Raw genomic sequence first — 19,608 nt, 5'->3', positions numbered from 1 at the left:
AATAAGTTGAATTTAACTGCTAAATTCATGTGTATAATTTTTGCGAATATATCATGACGTTTTTTATATTCGCTTTGAGCCAAAACGGTGCAAGAAGAAATGATGTGTTCAATGGTTTCCCCTTCAGTTCCGCAAATCCTACATTTATCAATGATCGATTGTAAACCGCATATGTGTTTTTTATAATTTCTTGTATTTATAACACGATCTTGTATTGCAAATATAAAACCCTCAGTCACAGGATGAATATTTGATTTTTTAAGCCATGCATGAGAAGCTTGAATATTAATTTCTGGTTGTTCTAGTTCTTTAAAATATCTCCCATGTAAAGACTTTTGTTTTATATTTGCTATAGTGTCAGGCTCAACAATATCTGAAATTATATTATCACTTAAATTTAAAGGTGTGTAACCTTTATCCGCTGAAACCAAAGCACTAAAAAATGTGTTATCACGAGCTCTATTGAGAAAATAATTTTTTAGTGAAGCAATTTGATTGTGTTGTAGAATTTCTAGATTTGAAAAACCGCTACCACCATTTTCGCGTGGTAAATTAAATCTTTCAATAGCAGATCTGGGGTGATGTTTACAAAATTTTGTAAAGAGAACTCTAGTTTGAATATTTATATTCAATAATTTTATAAATATTATTGTTCGACCTTTTTGGAGACCGATTAGGTTACTATTTAGGGGCTTTTGGTAAAGAGTTTGAGCATTTAAAATACTAAAATATTTGTCCACCTCTTTAGTTTAATAGTATTTAACATTACTAGCATGGTAAAAAGGGTTTTTACTGGCGACAGAAGGATAGGACTGGAGAGCCGAAGGCGAGCCAGTCACCTTCTGAAGCCAGTAAAACCCGTTACCATGCTTGTATTGTTGATAAAAATTCCGGTATTTGAAAAAAAAATCGTATGAGCTTTACACGTATTGCTTTGGAAACGCACATCACTCATATGAGCACGGGTGTAAAATTTTACTGGCTAGCCAGTAAAATTTTACATGCTTGCTAGTATCATTTTACATGCTAGCCAGTTAAGAGACATTTTCAAGGTGAATACAGTGACTTGATAAGCTGATGTTTACAAGTAGGGAACAAATAAAATTTATACTTTAGATTGTTAGGTTTCATTAAATAAAAATGCATTGAAGACCCCCTGTAATAAATAACGGCCGACAGCAATGGGCTGACCGAGCCCTCAATCATAAAAGTATCAGTACGTTATAAGGACCTGCATAAGTCGTTCTCACTAGTAATGTCTGAGCGGCAAAGGGCGCGTCGTGTTAAGTACGTTTGGTTGCCAATTTTCGGATTTATTTTTTGTAAATATCAAAAAAACTACGACAGTAAACGAAAAAAGAAAATGTCATTGACCTCCGTGTTTTAATTATCTATTAAATGAGTGTTTACTTACCGCTAAAAAACATTCCACTACAAAAAAATCCGAAAAAAATGATTTCACGTTTTTATTTAATTACAAATTAATTATTATACTTAAAAAAAATATATGTATATCATTGACCTCCGTTTAGGTGCCTACTAACCAACCAAAAGTCAAGCATTGTTTCAAAGTTGATTTTGTAGAAAAATTCCGAAAACAATAACTCCACGTATTTAGTATAGGCGCTACGTGAGGAATCGTGGAGCCTTAACGGTTAGTTGCTTAAGAACATGCAAAAAAAGAATTGTTTCATGTTTCCAAATATCTTGGACATTTGCGATATTGAAATTTCGCAGGTGAAGAAGATTCTTCCACAACCAACAACAGGAAGACGACTGCATCAATTTTGCTACAATTTGAAATTACAGTGTTACATTTAGTTCTTTAATATGTTTTTAAAATGTGTTTTTATATCTCATCTAATTATGTATTTTTATCATGTCAAATATATAAATTATCACAAGTTATTGCTTTTTTCTACATTATACACTAGTGGCTTTATTGTAAATCTTTTTTTATTATTTTGTCTGGATTCCCCCATAAGACAAAGTTATATAAAGAGACATAATTATAGTTTCAAAATTTAGGATACTGTTTTATGTACAAAATCAGTTATTCGAATGAGTAAAAATTGCATTTTTGTAGACTGTTGTAATTTTGGCTTGTACTCCATTATTTTGACCACTCATGATAACAGCTCCATCATAACTTTGGGTAATTAGTTTGTCTGGCGTTTTGTGAATAATAAGTTTTTCTAATTCTCCTAGAATAAACCCACTTATTTCTTCCGCGCTGTGATCAGGAAGTTGTAAAAATCCAAAATTTTGATTTGGTTAGATTGCTTTTGACATAACATACGAGGGTTGTTTGACAATTAGTGAGCCTGATCTAGTTACAATCGTTTGGCAAAATTTATTTTCATGGCAATGCATAGGCAATTTCCGCTCTTCAAATTCGAGTCCAACTGCGGTTTTAAAATTTTTAATTGGTTGAACAGAATTCATGATAATATTAGTAAATTTCAATAGCACGACTGAAACCTAATGTTACTATTAATGCAGAATTATTGTAAAACCTACTTGAAAGCTGAAAATAAAAGCACTTAAACACACGTTTGAGGAAGAATTGGATGACAAGTGTTGCGAACTTGCAACTTGCAATCAGTTGAAATCTTGTTATTGTCGTTAAAATTTGAAATTCATAAACTCGGATGCAATCGAGCTTAAAATAATTCAATGTTCAATGCAGTCCGGTAAATTCTGTGTTCTTGTTTGCCGTGGGCATGGTCGTCCTTGCCCACAGAATAGGGCGTCATATGGAGTTTTTAACCATGATATTCTCGTGGAACTTGTACCAAGAAGCGTTGTACGCTGAGTGGCGCGCAAAATACAAAATGCACTCATTGTCCCATTACAAAGGTGAATCGATCTTATTACAATTTAAATATTTGAATAAACTATATAACAATTTTTAGATTTATTGTTATCTTTATTTTACAATATGTTTTGGGGAGGCATTGCCCATGTGCCCCTCCTGTATGAGCCGCCACTGTTATAACTTATACCGTGCCTTCAAATAAATTCGGAATTAGAGTAGACTGTGATTTATATATTTTTTATTATACCTGAATCATAATCCCTGTTTTTGACACTAAAATGCGTGCGAAAAAGGGCCTTTAAAACACTAAAGCTTTAAGGGTTGCTTAGGTAACAACAAATTCACCTACATTTTGAACAATGATAAATAGACATTTATACACAATTTATGATAGCAACGAAACAACAACAATTGACCATTTCTATATCAACGATTAATGACACAGATTACTTCGCAAAAGGTATTTCAATTTACTTTTTTTGTTATAATTTTCAGATTGTAGTACAGGTATAATAAAAAATAGCGTATGATACACGTTTATAAGGGCCTTTAAAACACTTGCGACGTTAAAAGCACTCCGCTACGCGTCGTGCTCTTAAACTCGTCGCGCGTGCTTTAAAGGCTTCCTTATAAACTTGTATCATAATATACTATTGTCTATTAACGGTTGGTAATAGACGTTTAAACACGTGTATTTTGCTGTTCAAGGTCACTGCTGTGCCTTTAAAAATTCCATGTTACCAACTTCATAATAAAATCAAAGCCTACTCTAATTCTGAATTGAAGGCACGGTAGTTCTAAGTTCAGTGGAAGTATAAACATATTTTTCTATTTTGCGTATACAATGACTGTGATTGTGCAATAATTTTGCAAAAATAAAAGTGTCAAAATCCAGATTTGTGCAATAAAATGTGGTGATTTTTTTCTGTAAAATTGGCAGTTAGTCATTTGGCTATTAACTGTTAATATTACAGGGTGAGCAACAATAACTGTTTCAGTTGGCAATACAAAATTTTACATGAAATTTTCAAGATTGTGAATTGTACCTATTTCGGTTTGTTTTATTGACACTATTGACAGCTGGCATACATTTCATATTTAAACGTCTTGGTTTTTGTATTCTTTTATTAATAAAATGGTTTTCTCGTGGGAACATGACATAAAAGTCACCAAAAGTCACCAGAATTTATTGCCAACTCAATCAGTAATTGTTGTTCACACGGTAGTTAATTCTCATTGCTCTTCTGTTCAGATTAAATTAAACATCCATAAACACATAATAATACTCGGGGTTGGGGTAAATTTTATAGGTGACGTAATAACAATAGTCTGTCATTGCGTTATCAATATTGAAAATCTATATAATCTGTTTCAAAATCAAAAATCCACCAACACTGCATTCTACCTCGAAAATACAACCGACAACGTCGCCAACTTTTGTTTTTAGTGTTTTTGCAAGTGTCAGAAAAAAGTGGGGTTATGAAAGAAAACTGTTGACAGTTGTTTAGGTCGTAATTCATCGTGTTTTTTTATTCTCATTTTATTATATCACTCAAAAGTTATGATACGGTAGCTGCCACTTTTTTGAACATAATAATTATTTTGTGTTAGGTACGTAAATAAACTCAACAGTTCAATGTCAAATTTTGGCGGGAGCCGGGAGGTTGGGCCAACCCAAAAAATGAAACTTATTCTAGGGATTTCTTTTTTTCTGCCAACATAATTCAACAGGTGGTGGATTTTTGATTTTGGAACAGATTATATATTATACGTCTACACATTTTTGATAACAAATAGAAAGTAAATTAACGCTAAATAGAGAAAAATGCTGTGTGCAATATGTTACAAAATCATTGATTAAAAAAGTAAGTAAAATGCTGTTCAAAAATCAAAAAACCATTGTGGTGCAAATAACTTAGCTGTCACTGTGACAAGTATAGTTGACTCAAGTTGCAAAAAACCACTTGTCATTTGCAACATCATTTTTTTCATATTTTTGAACCAAATAAAGGCACAAAGGGATCAGAAAATCATAGTTTGGGTTGAATATTTTCCATATAAGTACAGTTTAAAAGTAATTTCAAATGACTAATGCCATAAAAGTGCTGTTGCAAATGCAAAGTGGTTTTTTGCAACTTGAGTCAACTTCAATAGGAAATATCATGAAAAATGTTTGCACTACAATGGTTTTTTGATTTTTGAACAGCGTTTACTCATATTTTGCAATTTATAGCATAAATAATTGTTTTCTATGATTCTTCTTAAATTGTATATGTTTAGTTAGTTTCTTTACGTATCAAGTAGCCATTAGGTAGTACTAATTTTGTGAACATTCCTCACAATTTAATTTTCACATGTTGAGAGTGGAACATTAGATGCATATTTTTTATTTATTCAGATTACTGACTTCGCAATTCGTAAATAAAATAATAATAACATTACCCTTCCATTATCAATGTCTCTTCCAACTCCTATCGTTAAACGAGCTTTTGCTTTCATTGCATCACTAAGTGGTATTTTTGCTCTTACAGCTTCTGTGTGTGATTTATAACAAAATTCAATGAGTGCAACTGCTAACGCAATCATGAGACCACCAATTAAAATATAAAAAATACCAGCTACATTACTTAGTGATAGTTCATTTCTAGCTGCATCCTGCAATGAAAATAAATGTAGGTAATTATTTAACAAGTCTTTTGTAATGAAAAACTATTTAACTTCATATTTAACTTTACCTGTTTATCTCGTATACATTCCGTTCTGTCATACCACCACCGATTGGTCAGTTTTGTAAGTTCCCCATTTTCCTTTAAACTAAGGACTGCCAAATTCACGGCATCTCTGTAAATTTTATCGTTTTATGGACATAAGTAACAGATGTATGTATTTATTTACCTTAAAGGAGATCCTAGCGGAGTGGCAACTCCGAAACCTTTGGCATCCAAGTTTCTGCCAACTTTCATTGTATCACAAGGTTCTCTCTCATTAACATAATCATTTTTAGGTGATTCTATTAATAAGGCATATTTGCCTTTTGACGTACGTACACGACGAATTCCTTCATCATATGTTTTCACAAACACATGTTTTCGAGAATTCATATATTGCCACATTTTTGAATAAAGTGTTATTTGCGACCGCTACAAGATAAAGAGAGAGATAATTTACTCAATGAGTATGAAAGCACACTTACTTGAAAAAAGTCATATGTTGCACCATGGTAAAGAGTGCCATATTCTACTTCTGTTTGTGAAGCCAAATCTTCTGGTGAATTAATTGGAGCTACCATTCTTTCCACCGTAAGAAAAGCTGCTAAGTTTGCAGTATACGAAGAAATAAGTATAAGTGTAAAAAACCACCAAACTGCACCAACAATTCTCCCAGAAATAGATCTTGGTGATATATCGCAGCCTTGTTGCATAAAAGCACCAAGAGAAAACCATAAAGAATTTAGCATAGTGAAATCATTGGCCATGGAACCATGAGCATTATGTTGTCCTGGAGGGTCTCTATGCTCTCCGGTAAGATGCAGAAGGCGCCATTCATACGGAGAAAATCTTGATACCGTAAAAAGTACAATACTTACACCAATATAACTAAATATTACGCAAACCCAAATTTCTTTTGACAGTGGATTTAGAAAACTAAATACTCCTGGTTTTTGCTTCATAGGTTTTTTAATCATAATCGAGATACCCAGAGACATAAACGGTTTACTAAAGTCAATAACTCGTTCTCTTTCAGAAGTAATTGTCATGGGAGCAATAGCTATGTCAGCTTCCTGTAAACAAAACAAAATTTTTTTAAAGAGGTACAAAGTGTCTAGAACATATATCAAGAGTCTGTGGAATTGTGCGCCTCTATAATATATATAGTGTCGTATAATACAGTGAGCGGCAAAAGTATGGAATAAATTCCTTAAAAATTAAACAAAATTTTTTTCAAAAAAATCTTTGAACAGGTCAATTTTAGTTTATAAAAATACATGTTTTAGTACCAAAGAAAATTCCAAGCAGTCATTTGTTTTCGAGTAATGACGTCATCGATACTTTTTTTAAATGGAAACCCCCTATTTTTTTCTTGATTCTGATAGCCCTTTTAATTGTCTAAATGACAGTATAAAAATTTTGTTATCTTACATAAGGAAATTTTTGAGAAAAAAAAATAAAGTTAGAAAAAATAAATTTTATGACGAACAAAAACAAGTCAAAAAATCAAGTAGGTAAATCAAACAGTCAAATGTTACTGTCAATTTCATTCGTATGTGTTATTTGTTTTACAAAACGTTTTCGAAAATGACTCATTTAACAGAAACACAACGTATAGAAATTTTAATTTTGATTGGATGCGGGGTTAAAACTAAAACAGGGGGAATTTCTTCATAAACTTGCTTATTGTCAACAAGCTGGGGGATGGCAATTCAAACATTTAATTCCATAATTTTAAGTACTTAGTAACACAGTTTTTGACTTGTTTTTGTTCGTTATAAAATTTATTTGTTCCAACTTTATTATTTTTTTTCTCAAAAATTTCCTTATGTAAGATAACAAAATTTTTACACTGGCGTTTAGACAATTAAAAGGGCTATCAGAATCAAGAAAAAAAAATAGGGGGTTTCCATTTAAAAAAAGTATCGATGACGTCATAACTCGAAAACAATTGACTGCTTGGAATTTTCTTTGGTACTAAAACGTGTATTTTTATAAACTAAAGTTGACCTGTCCAAAGATTTTTTTGAAAAAAATTTTGTTTAATTTTTAAGGAATTTATTCCATACTTTTGCCGCTCACTGTATAGTGTCGAACTATGTCGAGCCGTTGAAGGCGTCAAATTAGATGTCAAATGCCAAATTATTAAATCAAGTTATGAAGTCGCGACGGTAAGACATTTATTTTCGTACGTTTACAATAAGTAATTTTTTTAGTAAACCGCAATGGTTTTATCGGTAGAGCAAAACACCTTCATTGTGATGACGTATTACCGAAATGGTACCCTGCAGAATGGAGAGTGAGTTTATTTAATAGATGCTTGCAAGGAAGAATTTTTCGCCAAATTTCCACATGACAACGTCGTGGAAGCAAATTTAATTGCACACAGAAGGATTGTGGGTAGATTTGTGGCATCTGGAAGTGTTGAAAAAGGTAAAAGTGTGGGAAAAACGGAACAAAGCCCAAAAAAATCCCTCAGGAAGTTATCACTTCAGGTCAGGTCAGGTACCACTCTCCACTTGTCTGAAAATGTTAGAAAAAAACCTGAATTTGTATCTATACAAAATCACACTTCAAGATCTTCAACCAGATGATTCTGAGAGGCGGTTAGAATACTGCAATTGGTTTTTAAACAATTTGAATGATAACAGGTTCGTAATAATGAATTAAACAATTTTAATATTAACTTTGCTTGCACATTATTAGACATCAATTTTTTTCGGACGAAACACTGTTTGCTGCCTCACGAAGACATTTAATTTAATTTAATTTAATCAATATTTTTCCATGAAACTCCTATAAATGCCTGCAAAATATTTTTAAGAATAAAAAGAAACGATTTAGGAAGGAAATGTTTAGAACATAATGGGGGCTACTCGGCCACTCTCAACAATTTCTGTAAAACTGGGTACTGTTGACATGGAGAAGACATAAACCCCCAAAATGTGTTAGTTTTAATTACCCCAAATCTTCATTATAAGGTGTTTGGAAAAGTTATGTTTTGATAGCTTAGGAAATGTGAATTGTCAGTCCATTGAGTATTACTAATTGAAAATGATCATATTGTATTCTTCAGATAATAGACTGTAATTACAAATAGATAAAATGGCATGTGGTGTCTTCTGTACCTAAGAGAAATTCCTTTTATTGTAAAAATCGAAAAACCAGTCATAAATGGAGTTACATAACGTCTGTTTTTCTATTTGGTACCACCATATGCTATACAGCGGCAAAAATCAAATACAGGTGTCCCAGAACTCGCGCGTCAGCCATTAACTGCTAATTTTAATATTTAATCCGACATGGATTCTACAACTAAAAACGCGAAAAGCATGTTAGTTTTGAAATGAAAAAGATTTTAAAATAACCAATCACATGGGCCTTCCTGAAGGTAACTCTACTAAATGTATGTGTTTCCGAGGAAATGACTAGATGTTGCTGCTAAAAAACTGGGATTAAAATTGGTATATATTAAAGAGAGTTGACTCCATCCTGGTTCCTAGGGCCGTTTTTCAATTAATAATTCAGATTATTGGCTGCACTTTTATTGTCAAAATTGTCGTTATCTGCGTTTAAATAAAATTGCTAATTAACAAAATGTTTCTGGAGTGAAAATAAAATATAAATATTATGTTAACTATTTAGATTTGCTTGCATTAACTTCACAAATTTTGTGAAAACCAGGCTGCCAACTCCAATCTAACTCTCAAACACATAGCCTACTTTTGGCTATAATATAACTATAATAGTAGTTTTGAAATTCAAAAAGGTATATTATTATACTCATGTCACATCGTGAGGAAATTCCTTAACAGTGACACAGAACATAAAACACAAAAAAGTCAAAATGTGGAGGCGAGACGCCGGTAATTATGTTGATAAGCACTGCACTATTACTTGATAGTATTATCCGTAATAGTGTATGTACTCCGGCAAAATTGCCGTGCCGCCGGGTGGAGGTGGGATACGAAAGTATGATTATTATCGATGATATTATGAGTGAAATGTCCTGCTTCAATTTCACGATTTTAATATCATCGATGATTAATACCACGTGTTATATTCGATGAGACAATATAATGAATGAAATACAAAATTATTCATTTATTTGTCAAACTGACAAATTTATTTCAATAAAAAATCGTAACGACGAAAGAAAACAAGATAATAATTTTTTTGTTTTTTATTATCCTTGTGATAGCCATGCAACTAAGGACTTTACGCGTTTTCATTGGATCATTCATGATCACGTGATACATGAATTATATTGTCATACCGGGTGATCAAGAAGGACTGTTTAAGTTGGCAGTACAATTAAGAAAATTTTTTAATTCGGTTATTTATAACACTGCAGCTGGATATGTTTTGTTGGTTTATTTGACAAATATCTGATATAGGTATAGCATTAACAACGACAAGCCACCAACAACGGGAAGTTACTCCTGTTATACGATTTAAAATACGATCCAGTGTTACCAACTTAAACAGTCCTTCTTGATCACCCCGTATTATAATACCACGAGTAGTCCAAATTATGTTGATTATTTGTCAAACTGGTCACGAATTATCAATTGTGCTTGGGAATGAATCCACGAGTGCGTCAGCACGAGTGAGATTACCAAACACAATTGAATAAGTGAAACCAGTTTGAAAAATAGTCTACATAATTTGGACTACGAGTTGTATTCGGAGGATTATTCCATGAACCAACTTTGGCAATTTGGCAGCAAATCGGAAGAAGAAATTAAGGCAGAAATCGAAGAAAATCTTTCCAACAAGACAAAAAACACACGTAAGTCCATTTGGAAACAATTCTCAAGGCTGTATTAATTTGTAAAAAATATTCGCTGCGATCACTAGTGGTATTACCGATACAATTTCCACGAGTGGGAATATTCGACTGTAGTCATAGTCATAACAAACCGTATTCCATTTATTGCCGGAAGAAGAAACTTCTTGCGTTCCCTGATGAAGATTCTATACAATTTGTTCGCCTGCCTTTGGCGAAATAATCCCATTTTTGGTTATTTCAAAAGGAGCTGTCACTTTTGACGTCTGTTCCGATAAGTCGACCAGATAAATATTGAAAATATTTTTATTATTCATTCGAATTACACGTTGCTTGGCAATTGAGGGAAGGTACTGAATTTTCTCGTAAAGGGAAAATTAGATCGAGTTCTATTGGTCAATTTGATTAATTCATAACTAAAAAGCTGTTGCACCCTGAATATTTTCCTAAACATTTTTTACCTTCATTACCATCAAGGAAAACGCACTCCAAGTTTGATCCGCGAGTTCTGGGACACCCTGTATTTCCAGGATATTGAATCAACAACCACGGCCTTCATCTCCAATAATATGCTCCAATTTTTTTTTCCTGAAAACTTTTCTAAGACGACAACGAACAAAACATAAAAAGAATTACGCATATCCATCGTTCGAATCCTGAGTTATGGTCTTGAAAAAAATCACACAGAAAAAAGCACTTTCAGTTTTTCCCGAATTTTCCCATTTTCCGGGCAACATTTTCAATTTTTCTTTCTCTAAAAACCTTATTCGGACTAATACGAACATTAACAAAAAATTGCAAAATCGGTTCAGCCGTTCTCAAGTGAGGGCTTACCAACGAACAGCATTTAATTTTTATTTAGATAGATATCTGCTTTCATAAAATTCTCTACTTCATCGTTTTGCCTTTTAGAAATTGTTTCACGGCTAAACTCTGCACCAGTTCTCTCTTTAATTGCTGGCTTTGATAGATAAGACGCTAAATTAGGAAACACGTTAGGAAGAGCACCATCTTTTAATCGGGGGCTTTTTACAAGCAATTGTTTACAGCTTCCATTCGGTTGCAAATGTTTATCATATAAATGATATCATCAGAACTAAAATGTAATTGACAGACCACACTTGACGGTGAAGGTATAAAGTCTTTTCGAGGGATTGCTTGTTTGCGCAATTCATTTTTGGGAAATTTAAAAACACTTACACCGCGATTGTTTTGTGCATTTTTTAAAGACGAGTCGTAATTACTTTTTTGTACTCACAGCTTTGGAAGTCAAGCTTCCAACATCCAACGCCCAATCAGCAACGAGTTTTTCCCGATCGACTCGAATGTAAAAATTGCAAAAAACACTGGCCCTTTAAGGCTGTAGCGCCGTGCTGTACCTCATTTCAAATCTGGCGCTACCCCTACCCCCACACTCAGTGACGATCAAGGGGGGAGGGCGAGCGAGAAAAACCTCTCTCTCTCGTCCACGAACCGAAAAAAAGACATCTCTCGTGCTCGTAGTCATAGTCATAGTCATAGTCTCTGATTACTTGTTTTGTGATTGTTAAAAATGCAATAAATATATTTGTGATTGTTAAAACTCAATAAGGCAGTCAAAAAAAAACAGGTCTTGATAATAATAAAAGTTAGTTCATAAAATACAACTTCCCTGGATTTTCATAATGACTTTTTGCTAGAAAAGAAATTTTCACTTATAATATCCTTATAATATCCCCATTGATTATTTCTGGAAATGCATGAGAATAAAATTTCCGGATATTAATCAATGCATGTGGGCATATTCGGTAAGAAAATCGCAACGACACGGACGTTATGCTTCTTAAATTATAAATTTCTGACAAAAAAATTCAAGTTGTATATCAGAATTATCCTTGACAACGGGAAAAAATTGAGATTTTTAATAAATAAATTATTTTGATTGGCTGAAAAAATGTCCACTTATTAATTTCATGTTGGGTTAGCTAGGTGCAAAAAATGTCCAGGAAATCTCTATATTGTTACATGTAGAAACGACACCGAATTCTGTTTTTCTATTATTTTTAAGTGTCGTGCGATTTTCAGTATAATTTTTGGTATTTTTGTCTTTACACCACTGTACAAATTTCAACATTCAAATTAGAGAAATGACGTTTTGTAAACCAGATTTTATTTTATAAAATTTTTCTTAAACAATCTCATAACGTTTTCTTGATTTTGTTGGCAGTAAATTTTATATGGCCACATTTGCGGCTTCCCTAATCTCGGGAGGAGTACAAGAAATATCACTAATATCACTCATAGGTGGATATTGCACAAATATCTTCGAACAAAACTCACAAATTATTACAAAAATTGAAATGTCAAGTGAAGCAATTGTTTGTAGTAACCAAAGGTCACTGCCTACTTGGTTTTATGTTCGTTTATGTTAATGCATTAAAACAATTTTTTTAAAATTTAATGTCCGTACAAACAATGTTGTACGAGCCACTTGCGTGAAAACATCTTTCGCTCATTCGCGCATTAATTAAAGGAACTCCCTTCTTTGTCGCTCGTGCTTTAAAAAAATGCGCTCATGCGGGAACATCGTTTTCCCGCACTAGGTTCGTAAATAACTATTACAGCCTGTTACACAACACCTACTAGGCATATTTGAATAATATTTAAATTTTAAATACCTGTTAACCAACGATACTTCGTTTATTCCACAAAAGCTAGCCTAGGTTTGTCTCGGTTTAACTTCCACTAAGTTGACGGGTTTAATTTAAAAAGAAAATAGCACAATTTATTTCACAAACTTTATACTACATGCTTAAAATTACTATACTTGTCAATTTCATGAAAGTGATGTCTATAACATCGAAAATCCTTTCCAAATACCAGGCGATGAGAGATTTTCCTTGAAAACAATTTTTGCGTCTTTTGCGGACAAGTTATGCAAATTTCACTCAACAAAGTCATTCCGAAAATCTGCTCGACCTGCTACTGCTATTTTAAAAAGGGTAACTTTGTTATAGTATCGGGTGTTTTTTTTAAATTCGACTTCAAAGTAGGCGTTGAAGTGTCGATTCTGAACGCATAGTGCGGTTACGGATCACGGATCAGCTGTTTAAATCTTACGTTTTACACGAGTGGTGCGTTCACAATCGGCTCTTCAACGCCTACTGCGAGGTGAAATTTAAAATAACAACCGATATTATCATTGAAAATTTAAAAATTGAAATATAAATTTTGTAATGGTCCGGATAGGTTCGCTACATTTAGTATTTTAATTTTAAAAATTATTTCAACGAAACATCTTAAGAACCGTTCATTTTGGGACGGAAATGTGCCAACCTTTCTTTGAAAATGCAGGTAGGCGTCCGAAAAGAAACATTGCAAAAATTACTCGTTCGAAAATTTGGAAAGTCCAGTTAAAATCAGGGGATAATTGTATTAACGAATTTGATGTTAGCAGGTTTCATATTGAGAGAACCACCAAATTAATGTTCATTAGGTTAATTGACTTTTTTAGCATTTTCAAATTTGTTCATATTTGTAATTAAAGGGCAAGAATTGTAAATTAGAAACAGGGCGCTTTATCATAGAAAATAATTAGAATCGTTTGCACTTGTAGTTAGAAAAGTAACAAAGCAAAGTAGAAAAGGAGTCGGTAGAAAACACAGACAACAAGGTAACGGTAAAGCCAGGTAGTTGTAGAAACCAGATGTGTGACTGAGAGAGAGCGAATGAAGATTACTAATTAATTAGAACAGTTTTGGGAAATCAAACCAATGTAGAATTATTATTAGGAGTAGCAGATCCACGGAATTTAGGTGCATGGCATGACAATTACATAACAGCGTTCCAACCCCAATTTAGGTCTCAAAATAATATTACCTCTTTCATGTTTATTTCTGTTTGTTTCTTGATAATAATTATTTTATTATTGTATAGAGTCAGTGTCAGTGTATTGTATAGTGTCAATGCCAGAGTTGTCGTTCAACAACAAATTATGTACATTCGATCTGATCCTAACAAAAGTCTATACTGGGTGCCCCAAAATTCGCGGAACAACTCAATGAGGCAATGTCAATTCATGTTAGAAAATAACGAGAAAAATAATTTAAAAATTCTATACCTCTTAGATTTGAAGATATGCGGGCCCAAACGGTGCCACTTTGATCTCATTTATTTTAAATAATAAAAAAGATTTTGACTTTTTGTCTTTTACTAGCCAGTGGCCTAATAATTTTGAACGATTGTGATCAAGTTTGCAATTGTTTTCTTCATTATTTCCAAGATTTCCAAGTAGTAATTTTATGTTCGCTTTACCTCAAATAGCGTAAATATTTGCAGACTATTGGGATATGATTGGGATGCATAGAATGTTTTTATATGTTGCCACATTTAGTGTAACCAATAGGTCGATATCTTCTACAAAAAACAAGATTGATTTTTTTAAACATTTTTACCTGATATCTTAATAACTACTCAACAACGTACTACTACGTTGTTCCGCGAATTTTGGGGCACCCAGTATTTAAAGATTTAAAATTATGGTGGAAAACAGAAACGGTTATTTGCAAAGTTCTAGAGATATCAAAAAGGTGTCGCGATCGGCGGGAGTAACAAGTAAAGTCGTACCGAGCTGATTGATCACTTTGGTCAAGTAGTTGAGTTTTTAGCGGAGCGAACGAAAAACAATCAACTGTGCGTTACTTGTCAATTTTAAATTTTCATTGTACGTTGTGTTGTGACCTGACCTGACCTCAGTGCAGAGCTGCAGGAGTAACTGTATATAGGATATTTCACGAATGACAATGAGCCTGACGTAATTTAAAATGTAACCCACACTATATTTCCGAAAAAAGCTGGCTACTGAAATTAAAATGTTCGTCTTTTTTTGAAAATGTATTGTGGGTTGAATTTATGTAGTAAAATGTGAAAAGGAAAATGGACAAATTATCATTATACAGGGTATTGGTATTGCTATGAAAACTTGTGTTTTGTTCAATATCATCGTCAAGAAAATAAAACTTAAACATTCAAACCTAACCTCACAAATTTTGCCAGAGTGTACCTCTAAAAAGCGGACGTATTTGCAGTTTCTATTGAAAAATATAGATTTTTGATGTTTATTTAAAAACAACATTGGATTTAAATAATATTAATTACTTATGCCTTGCTCCTTATTCCTAAAAGTACTATCATCCATAATGATGTATTTTGTATAGAATAAGTACCTACATATTACTTAAAATCAGTAACGAGCATCATATAGGGTTATTCTAAATTATCTAAATGATTGTAGTCGAAGTAGGTGTGAAAACTGAATGTAAAATTTATGATTGCCGCTCCACATAAAAAAAATCAAAATGATGTGAATAAGTGAGTACACACCGTTCACACACGGGAGTTAAATTGGGTGTAAAACAACTCAATATTTTTAAAATTAATTGCAAAACAACTCAATATTTCTCGATTCAATCGTTAATTTAACAAAAATAAATAAAAATCTCATCACCGCACTTTTCACCTAAAAAATGACAGTGACAGCGACAAAACTGACTGTTCACATGAAAGCGGCAAAAATGTAATAACATGGGCATGGCCTACTTCGACTACAATCATTTAGAATAACCCTGTAGAAGTTTTCACTCGAGATTTGAACTCCAAAGTAGCCGGAGGTACGTTCAGTACCTCCAGCAGTTATTTTGTGACCACGTGTTTTACATTTACAAGGTAAATTATTTATCTAATTCTCATACTGTAACTGTAGTCGCGATCTATCTAGTCTAACAAGCATTAGTTCTTTATCGTGTTAAAGTAAAGATTATATTATGTTCTTTGAGCATTTGGTGAATACATGACTCTTTAGATTTTTGAATTAAACTCTTTATCGGCGAAGTATGTGATTTGCTTGCATTTACTGATTGGGGAAACGGATTTTCGCCAAGGCGAGCTATTTTAAAATTATTATAAAATATTTTCATTCATCATTCGTGCCTTGGGGTCTCGAGTTCGGGAAGCTACCGCCAGTGTCCGTCGCACTTAATTAGCTGTGGTCCGGCATAAGAGCACAAAATTAGCCGCGTCACCCAGTAACACTGCCCAAACTAGGCCAGCTGACACGCGAAGAGAGGTACGCTTTGGGCCTGTTAGAAGCTTTTTCTTTTTTATTTTAAACCATCGGAGTAGACCAGGCTGATCTATGAGGTTCCAGGACTTCGGGTCGGGTTCAATTTAATTGTGGAGACAATGCAAATCTAAACTGGATCATATAGTTCGTAGTTAAACTCTTATAATACTGTCCTCGCCATGAACTTCTGTATTTGCCCAGCTTAGTAATTTATTCATGATCATGAGTCGTATTTAAATTCACGGGCCGAAAGCCAAATCTCGTTGAGTCAAATGTCCTCCCACGTCTTTATTAAATTAACTGATTTATTTATACTGTTTGTTGGTAGCAAACACCACAATACACCATTATTTGTTAAATAAAATGTAAGTGACGTATGCTCAATTGTTTTAGTTCCATTTTGAAAACCTTCCGAAGGAACGGCCTCTCGTAGAACCTAATTGAATATTACTTTTCTCATTATTTTTGTTTCGTATTTTTCCGCAAAAATATCATCCGAGGGAATGCGGCAACCAACAATACACCAAATAAGGGAGGAAAGTTCATCGAGAAGAACCAAGGAAGTCGAAACGTTTCAATATCTTGGTATCTTTATACCATGAATACAGATAATTTTTATTAAAACTTTTTTACTTACTTGACGTACAAGTTCTCCTACCATACCGTCCCAGCCTCCTTTGACATCATGATTTTCAGCACCATAATTACCATCTTTCACGAGTCTTAGTTCATCTACAAAAACAGTTTCATTAAAAGAAATCTTTTAAAATATATTATAATATCCTTACAATTTATACTTAAGTTTTTTGTGATTAAATCTGCGAGGTCCTTACAATAGCCTTCGAAGCGGTCGTTACCAACCAAAGTTTTGCCAGGTTCTGGCGTGCGTAACATAATGTAGGGTTCTTCCTAAAAAAACCTATTTTATATAAAACATCCCGCAGACTACGCAGTTAAATGTCAGTATCAAATATCTTAACTAAAGTCTGTCTCAATTCTAAATTTCCACCAACACTGCATTCTACGTTGGACATACAACCGGCAAGACTGTTTGGTGCGTCAGATTGCATTTGTTAGGTTATCTGTCAATTTCCGTTTTTACAGCTCAAAATTTTAGAATAAAAGAAAAGAACGAAAATCTTTTCTTTTTAAAATGCAGCAAGTAAGTAGATAGAAAATGAAATTCTAAAAGCAAAATAAACTTATGAACAAATTTTAATGTTTTCGAATCACGTTTATAAAATAATTATATTGCCAACTTGGCTTATCAAGAATTCCCAATTTAGAAATATTTTAATTTTGCCAACATAATTCAACAGGTGGTGGAAATTTAGAATTGAGACAAACTACAAAGTTCTAATGACAATCTCACAAAATCATTTCACTATCAAACTTTTTAATGAATATGAATGAACTTACTTCGAAATATGTATCTATGTATGTAAGAAGCGTACGAAACCTTTAGGATCCTATGGCAGTCAAAATATGAAATAGTGACTGCAAGAGCGACTGTACTGTAGGCGTACTTTCAAGAACTGGTAATCTTCAGAGTAAAATAATTGTCTAATTTTGTGTTTAGTCTGGAAAATACACTCATACATCGCTATGGACTAAATATTCACTTTTGAAATCAACTTTTTTGAGGGCGTAATGAATTCATTATGCCCTCTTATTACGCCCCGGTTGTTATGGACATGTTTACGCATTTCGTATCCTAGGAGTTACGAGTATCACTTATCATTCAATTATAGTAAAATGAAAAATAAAGTCATTTAATTAAATTTGAAATATTTGTCAGCTGTCAATAATGATAATAAAACAAACGGAAATAGGTAGAATTCAGTCTTGCCAATTTCAAGTAAAAATCTTTTATTGCCAACTCAAACAGTCATTGTTGCTCACGCGGTAACATTTTCAACCCCGTTAGGCAAAAACAGTTTTTTCCAAGGAGGTTAAAGTAAGAGGAGGGAAAGCCAGTTTGAAAAAGTGATGCCACCCGCCAAATCGTGCAGAACCATAAAAGGTTGCTAAACAAGGGTGGGTGTGTGCGGATGGTACCAGTGGCGTATAAAAGACAGATGCATTTATTGTAATTTGTAACATAAAGTACATGAAAAAAATTTACAAAAATAAAAGAAGTAAATTTATAATTCAGAAAAAACTATAAGTACATGACGGGGCGCACTGGAGCATTTGTTGTAACATAAAAACGCTTAACACCTTGTTGCGGGGGTTAAAGGAACGCCACTGGCGCCAAAGCGATGCGATACCCGGTGGCCCGTTCAAGGACGTTCGCGGTCATAAAAGGTTGCTGGAGAAGGAACGATTGGCATCACTTTCAATGCATTACCAGCATAGGGCGCTTTCCCTCCTCTTACTTTAACCTCCTTGGTTTTTTCAAATTGGAAATTTGCCAGCGAAGCCGCGGGTAAAAGCTAGTACATAAAACATAAGCATGGATTTTTGCGATAAGTGTATAACTCTAAAACATGCATGAGTATGTAAACTGTAAATTACGTACATACCACAATAGTTGTGACAATATACGTGCGGTTCCTTTCAATGTGTGAACCTGTCTTTAATCTAACATATTTGGCTGCGACTGGAGTGAAACCTGTTTCATCACTCCATTCTGCTACTTTAACCATTGCACTGTTTATGGTCATTTCAACAACGTGTAATGTATAATTTTGTCTTCTACCGTCTTCGTTAAACCGAATTTCTCCAGTTAAACCTTCAATCTCCACCTGAAAAATATTATACATTTGCAATCAATGAATTAGAAATAAAAATTCTGTTTTTTAGTTTGTTAAAAATTACAAACAATAGAGAAATACCTAAACTTGTAGTAGAAATACCTAAACTTGTAGTTGAGGAATTATAGCAGAAAACTAATATGTACTAATAAATAGGAATAAATTATTAGTAATTTTTTCTACGATCGTGCAAAAAGTGAGTGTTCATTGCATTGTTTTCAGTGAAAAAAGTGCTTCTTAATTGCACTAGTGCAATAAAGTCTTTATTGCACGCAACTGTCAACAGTCTGTCTACGATCGTGCAAAAAGGAAGTGTTCATTGTATTTTTCAGACACGACGCACAGGACTGAACTGTTGTTTATCGTTGTTTTTTTCTCGTTTTTTTGTTCGATCCTAGAAAAAATGTTGTATGCAACACGTGCAAAAAGTGTTATTG

The 19,608-nt window shown here is 33.3% G+C and overlaps 1 protein-coding gene and 1 long non-coding RNA gene across 2 annotated transcripts in view; both read right to left on the bottom strand.

The window, feature by feature from the left end:
• The window catches only part of LOC138123422 (uncharacterized), a 273,107-nt gene that overhangs the window by 179,332 nt on the left and 74,167 nt on the right, over window positions 1–19,608 (bottom strand). The gene's annotated exons all lie outside the window — the stretch shown is intronic.
• The window catches only part of LOC138123046 (glutamate receptor 1-like), a 100,700-nt gene that overhangs the window by 12,356 nt on the left and 68,736 nt on the right, over window positions 1–19,608 (bottom strand). Inside the window, exons 6-12 of the mRNA XM_069037565.1 lie at window positions 18,941–19,162; window positions 17,204–17,324; window positions 17,053–17,147; window positions 6,012–6,599; window positions 5,714–5,958; window positions 5,554–5,659; window positions 5,261–5,473 (exon numbers count right to left, since the gene is read on the bottom strand). Of these exons, the coding sequence (XP_068893666.1) occupies window positions 5,261–5,473; window positions 5,554–5,659; window positions 5,714–5,958; window positions 6,012–6,599; window positions 17,053–17,147; window positions 17,204–17,324; window positions 18,941–19,162 (1,590 nt within the window). The remainder of the gene's footprint in view (window positions 1–5,260; window positions 5,474–5,553; window positions 5,660–5,713; window positions 5,959–6,011; window positions 6,600–17,052; window positions 17,148–17,203; window positions 17,325–18,940; window positions 19,163–19,608) is intronic.

Source organism: Tenebrio molitor, chromosome 1 (assembly GCF_963966145.1).
Source record: "Tenebrio molitor chromosome 1, icTenMoli1.1, whole genome shotgun sequence".
Lineage (NCBI taxonomy): Eukaryota > Metazoa > Arthropoda > Insecta > Coleoptera > Tenebrionidae > Tenebrio > Tenebrio molitor.
This window is presented reverse-complemented; position numbering and strand designations above follow the sequence as displayed.